The sequence below is a fragment of the Protobothrops mucrosquamatus genome, unplaced genomic scaffold, assembly GCF_001527695.2.
Source record: "Protobothrops mucrosquamatus isolate PMUCROS unplaced genomic scaffold, P.Mucros_1.0 scaffold_294, whole genome shotgun sequence".
Lineage (NCBI taxonomy): Eukaryota > Metazoa > Chordata > Lepidosauria > Squamata > Viperidae > Protobothrops > Protobothrops mucrosquamatus.
Window position 1 is genome coordinate 2658767 of NW_015386370.1, and position 6880 is coordinate 2665646.

General features: G+C 38.2%; 1 protein-coding gene across 1 annotated transcript in view; it reads left to right on the top strand.

Moving 5' to 3' along the window:
* ADCY10 (adenylate cyclase 10) overlaps positions 1-6880 on the top strand; it is a 220727-nt gene that overhangs the window by 121089 nt on the left and 92758 nt on the right. The window contains 1 exon segment of the mRNA XM_029287319.1: positions 161-336. Within this exon segment, the coding sequence (XP_029143152.1) occupies positions 161-336 (176 nt within the window).

Here is a 6880-nt window from a genome sequence, read left to right on the forward strand (position 1 = left end):
AATAATAAATAAATAAAATAAATAATAAAATAAATAAATATTTAGCCATGCTGCAAGATCATGATTTTATGAGAAGAGGTCTTCACACATTTTTAGGCATCATAAAGGAGATATACAAAAAAATTAATTTATTTGATTATCTACCTGCATGTCTCTGTAGGTCTGTTACAATATGGGTCAAATTACTTCTGCAAAAAAACTGATAAAGAAGGCTTTGAGTTTACTGAAGAAAAGATTCCCAATAACTGTTGTAGGAGCCTTTTGCATGTTTATGGTGGAAACCTCCAAACATTTGTCTCATCAGAAGAAACAAAGTTTATGGCAAATATCCAGTGGGTAAGGATACTGGCAAACTATTTATATAGGCTGGGTGTGGATGGACTGCAGTGGGGGAAGGGAGAATTTTAGAACAGAACAGAACAGAGTTGGAAGGAACCTCCTCTTTGTGGCAGCCCGTCATATATTGGAACACTGCTATCATGCCACCCTTAGTCCTTCTTTTCACTAGGGGTCCTTCTTTTCTTTTCTTTTTTTCAGGTTGTAATTCCTGCAACCATTCTTCATATGTTTTAGCCTCCAGCTCATTATTCATCTTTGTTGCTCTTCTCTGCACTCTTTCTAGAATCTCAACATATTTGTTTATAGTGTGGTGACCAAAACTGGATGCAGTATTCCAAGTGTGGTCTTACCAAAGCCTATAAAGTGGTACTAACACAATTTTACTCTTAAGAATCTCTTGAGCATACATGAATGGTAACTACTGGGTAGAGACCTGGCTACATTCATTTATAGATAATGAGAGGCTCGGTCTAAAAGCAGTGACTCTGCTGACCAAGAATTGGACAAAAAGTCAGGGCTACTTTATGCATTTCGTAGACATTCCACTATTTTTCTAACCTAGTTCTCATTAACTTAAGCCTCTGATCTATGCAAGGAAACTTTCTTAAAAAGGACTAGCAATCTTTTTTTTTATACAGTAAATTTGCAATAGAGCTTTCAGATGCTCCAAAGTTATACTGGTTTGCTGGTCAACATCACTACTGTATGAGAGTTCTAGAGTGCAATGCATTTCCTTCTCTCTCACTATAAATCACATGCCGACTTGTTTTTACTAGTAAGCTACTTTTAGGCAAAAATGAAGTCTCAGCAGAGTCTTGGTGATCTACTGCTTTCACAGTACTGAGAAATAACTACTTTAATCCAAACTGACCATTCCTGTCTGTCTGTCATGACAGGAATTGAGTATAACTGACTGAAGCACTGATTCAGGTTCTCACAAGCATTTTGAAGTGGCCAGTTCATTTGAGGAACACCTTCACTTCTTCCTTTCCAAAGGCAACCTGAGCTCAGTGGGAGCTTAGGAATTGCCTCTTCAAGACATTTTTTATGAGTCTTTATTTGCCCTTCATTTTTCCTTATTTATTGTTTATCAAATTTATGCCTCTTCTCCAAGATGGTTGCTGAATGGTAGGAATATTTCTTTTTCCTACTGATGATCTGCTGATTTTGCTGCCTAAGCTGGTTCTCTGGCAGTGACATGGGAGCATTTAGGAGTAACCCAACATGGCTTTTGGATGGCCATGGACCCACTCGGAAAGGGGAGTCTTAAAGAGTGCAGTTCCCTGTGGGAGCAGTCGGAAAGTAACTGGTCATCCATTTTCCTCCTGGCAGTTTGTTTTCTTAAGTATGCCTGAGTTTTAACTTCACTTTTTGAATTTTTTGTTTCACTTTGATTTTTTTATCTTTAAAAGTTGACTGGCTGAATGTTGATTTATTTTTAACCCCCTGCTGGACTTTATCTGTTCTTTCTTTTTTTTGCCTTGGATTCATGCTGTTGTTTTGAATAACTTTTGCTTTTCTGTAAAAAAAACCTCAGCATGCTCTTGGACAGTGAAAGCGTTTTCATTTGATTTACATCTATATTGGACTTCACCACAGGATTTTCACATTTTATTAATTTGCAAAATATTTGGAGCTTATTTATTTTATTTTTTAACATTTGGATCAAAATATAAAAAAAAATTCTTCCCTGCTTCTTTATTTCTTCATTTTACTTCAGCTGTTTCTTGTGTTCTTTTATCTATCATTGTTTAGTTACACACAGCAACAATGTATTAGATTACAGACAAGCAAATGTGGCTGATATCTGAAAAAAGTCAATTTGTTAACATGCAATCCATAGTTGAAAGCTTTTTTAAAAGTTTTAAAAGTTTTAATGGTTGTGGAAAATATTCAGATGCATGTAGCTCTAGATAAATTAAAGTCAGCAGATATGTTGGGAAGAAATATGGACTGTAAGACTTAGAACTAACTGAGTTGATGGCATATGCCTCCCTGAACTTCAAGCCTGCATTGTTTTACAATAGCAGAAAGCTGAATGAGTGGAGAAGTGATAATTAGTTTTCCCTAGGAGGATTGAAAAAACATTTGGGAATGGTTAATTGGAAAACAATTTCATTTGGACTTTTTGGGGAAGATAGACCAACTTTGAAGACTGAATTTATTATATTTAACTGGACAACAATTAATAAGAGATAGTGTTAAAAATAAATGTGGATATTTGATCAAGACAAATTACTGTTAACTCTTGGGATGATTTGAGATAGATAGATTTTCTATGAATTACATTACAATATCAGTTTGTTAACAGAGGATGTTGAAACTTTAATCTTGCCTTTATTATTATTGTTATTGTTGTTAACTGTTTTGTCAATATAGTATATAGACAACAGATTAATAGTTTGCAAATAGATTTAGTAGTTTAAAAATTTGGGGGGGCTGTTTTGCAAGGGATAGGAACTAATATTGTAGTAATGTATTAATCAGTATTAAATTAGGGGTGATAATATGTGTACATGTGTTAGGTTTTCCCTTTCTTTAATGCACTTTTTTCTTTTTTAAAATGCACTTGTTTGTTTTGTGATTTGTCTTTGTTTTTTTTTTTAAATTATTTTTGGAGTTTTGTATTTTAACTTTTTTTAATAAAATAAAAATAGAACCAAACTTACATGACTGCCCATCTCAAAAAATGCTACTCTGAGCAGTATACAAGAAGTAATGAAACAAACTTCTAAAACAATCATTAATAAAAATAGAAACAATCATTAAAATATGCAAAAGGGACAGGAGAGAGTGAATAATAGAATAGCAGAATAACAAAGTTGGAAGGAATCTTGTAGGTCATCCAGACCTTCCCCCCCTCACTCAAGCAGGAGACCCTACCTTATTGTTTCTTTTGTTTTCTTGGGATTTGTGATTAGTTTGGGGTTCTAGAGATTCTAGAGATTGGTCACCCTCCCCCCTCAATTTTAGTTTAAAACCCTCCTGATGAGTTGGGGCCGTCTTTTTCCAAGTACATTTTTGCCCATTTTCGTGAGGTATAGCCCATCCCTTGCCAAGAGTCCCTCGTTTAAAAAATGCAGTCCGTGATCCAGGAAATCAAAGTTTTCTTGGTGACACCCACCCTTTAGCCAGTGATTTATTTCTGAGATTCTTTTTTCTCTCAGTGGGTGTTGGCCTTTTGTTGGGAGCACTGACGAGAACACTACTTGTGCTCCTAGCTTCTTAACTTTGTTGCCTAGTTGTTTGTAGTCTTTCACTATTGCACTCAGGTTGTTTGTTGTGTCGTTCATTCTGATGTATAATAGGAGGAGGGGGTAGTAGTCTGTGGGCCTAATTATTTTGGTTAGGTTCTCGGCTACATCTTTGATTTTTGCTCCAGGGAGACAGCATAGCTCCCTGGATTGTATGTCTGGTCTGCAGATGGATGATTCTGTTCCTTTGAGGATAGAATCTCCTATTACCAACACTCTCCTTTCTTTTGGGGGGGGGCTGCATTCTGGGGTGCTTTTCTGTTTGTCTCAGGTGTGTTTGTTGGTATGGCTTTTTAAGGGGTATTTGAGGTGGCTTTTTGGAGGATATTTGAAGTTGTTTCTTTGCTAGGTGTCTGCTTGTCTTCTTTGAGAGGGAGGTTGTGGGTTTGCATGTTTCCTTCTAAGGGGAGAAATTGATTGGTCAGTTTTAATGGGGCTGCTTCTAGTTGGGTAGGATTGAGGAGAAGGAGTTTGTTTGTTGTATGCTGTTTCTTGCTTTGAGTGTTGTGTTTCCTTCTGTGTGTGACATACCTCCATTTGTCTTCCTCCAAGGATTTATCGGTAGGGTCAAATCCTCTGGGAGTTATTTGTTCATTGTTTGGCTTGGTTTGGGTGGAGCTTTCTTTCATATGTAGGGGTTTGGCTAGAGTTGCCTCTAAATTCCTAATCCTTTTCTAGTAGTAGTTCACATAATTTGCATCTGATTCATGTGTAGTTTGGGTGTTCTTTGGGCATCAGTGCATACATGGAACATGTATTGCATATCATTCACCTGTTCCATGTCTTTGGTTTTTGGTAGTCCCTCTTTTTGGTTGTGCTTTGGTGTTAACTTTGTTCCTAGCTTTTCTGTTTGGGGTAGTTATGGCTGTTTTGTTGTCCTTTTTTTCCCCGGTCAGCAGAAGGGAAAGGGAAAAAAATAAAAAAAATAAAAAACTGCCATTGTCTGCAGGCCTCTGGGTCCTCCGCTGCTGCCTCACCGCTACTTGCAGGCCTCCCAGTTCGCTGCTGCTGCCTTGCCTCTGGCTGCAGGCCTCCTGATTGACAGGGGGAAAAAAATCTGCCATCGCCTGCAGGCCTCTGGTCCGCCACTGTAGGCCTCTCAGTTCTCCGCTGCTGCCTCACCACCGTCCGCAGGCCTTCGGTTCACCACCGCTGCCCCGCTGCCATCTGTGAGCCTCCCGGTTCTCTGCCACTGCCCCACTGCTGTCTGTGGGCCTCCCAGTGTTCTGCTGTTGCCCCACCACTGTCTGTGGGCCTCCTGGTTCTCTGCCGCTGCCCCACCATCATCTGCAAGCCCTCCTGGTTCTCTGCCGCTGCCTCGCTGCTGTCTGCTGCCCCACTGTTGCCTGTGGACTTTCCGGTTCAATGCCCAGACACAGCTTACAGTTTAAACTCTTTCATGTCCTTAGAATCTATAGTCCTGGAGATTATGGCTGGAAAAAAAGAAGAATCTTTTGGGTTGCCTTTCTTTACAGGATGGATTACAATAAAAATAAAAGTTTTGAAGTCATCTAACTTCTCTGGATTACAAATACAGCTTGACCTGGAATTTTTACAAGCTGTTTTGAGACAGAGTGAATAATAAGAAACTTCTACTAGCAGAACACTTTGATTACAATTTTGACAGTATACTTTTTCCTTTTTCCCCTTTTTTATTACTGCTATTTACCTCTCCTAGACAGATTAGGAATGCAAGTTACAATTGACAAGAAAATGGTAAAAGAACATCTATTCATTCTAGAAGAGTTCAAATCACCAAGTCCAGATGGATTACATCTCAGGTTCTGAAGCAACTAGCAGATATGATCTCAGAACCACTGAACCATATCTTTCAAAGTTCCTGAGAACCACCAGAGGACTGGAAAAGAGCTGACATGGTTCCTTCTAAAAAAGGGAAAAAAATGGATCTAGGAAACTACAATCCTACCAGCCTGACATAAATATCTAAGAAGATCCTGCAAAAGATAATTAAGCAATGAATCTGTGAATATCTAGAGGCTAGCAAAGTTATAACCAGAAGCCAACATGGGTTTGTCAAAAACAGATATGCCAGACAAATCTTACTGCATTCTTTGACAAAGCGACTAAATCAATGGGTCAGCGAAGTGCTGCGGACATAATTTACTTGGGCATTTGATAAAGTAGACCACAACTTTATCAGTAAGGCATTTGATAAAGTAGACCACAACTTACTACTTGATAAGATAGAAAAATGGGGGTTAGACTGCATCACCACCAGATGGATTCGTAACTGGCTGACCAACTGCACTGAATGTGTAATCCTCAATGGAACTGCATCTACATGGAGGAAGTATGTAGTGGGTTATCTCAAGGTTCTGTGTTAGGCCCAGTACTCTTCAATATCTTCATCAATGATTTAGATGAGGGGATAGAAGGGGAACTCTTTTTGCCAATAGAAGATAGGCTCAAGATCCAGAAAGATTTTTACAGATTTGAACACTGGGCCCTATCTAACAAAATAAAATTCAGTGGTAAGAAAAATAAGGTTTTACACTTAGGAAAGAAAAAAAAACAAGGCTTTATAATGGCTTGGTAAGTCCATACTTGGAATATTACATCCAGTTTTGGTTGCCACAATATAACAAAGATGTTGAGACTCTCAAAAGAGTGCAGAGAAGAGCAATAAAGATTAGGGGACTGGAGGTTAAAACACATGAAGAATGATTGCAGCATTTGGGTACATCTAGTCTAATGAAAAAAAGGAGTAGAGGTGACATGATAGCAGGGTTCTAATACTTGAAGGGCTGCCAGAAAAAAGAGGGGTTCAATCTATTCTCCAAATTACCTGAAGGCAGGACAAGAAGCTGGAGCTTTTTAAGATGAGATTGGACAGCCATTTGTCTGAAATAATATAGGATCCCTGCTTAATCAGGAAGTTGGATTAGAAGATCTCCAAGGTTTCTTCCAACTCTGTTGTTCTGTTAGATGCACAATCATTCTGCCTTAGTCTGCGTAGTATTAGTACAGCTTCCAATTCATTATATATTGTATAAAAAACCAACGAACAATACTATACAGAACATTTCAGGAAATCATAACCCCCCATTTCTTGATGTCAAGTTTACATGGTACAGGTGAAACTCGAAAAATTAGAATATCGTGCAAAAGTTCATTTATTTCAGTAATGCAACTTAAAAGGTGAACCTAATATATGAGATAGACTCATTACATGCAAAGCAAGATAGTTCAAGCCGTGATGTGTCATAACTGTGATGATTATGGCTTACAGCTCATGAAAACCCCAAATCCACAATCTCAGAAAATTA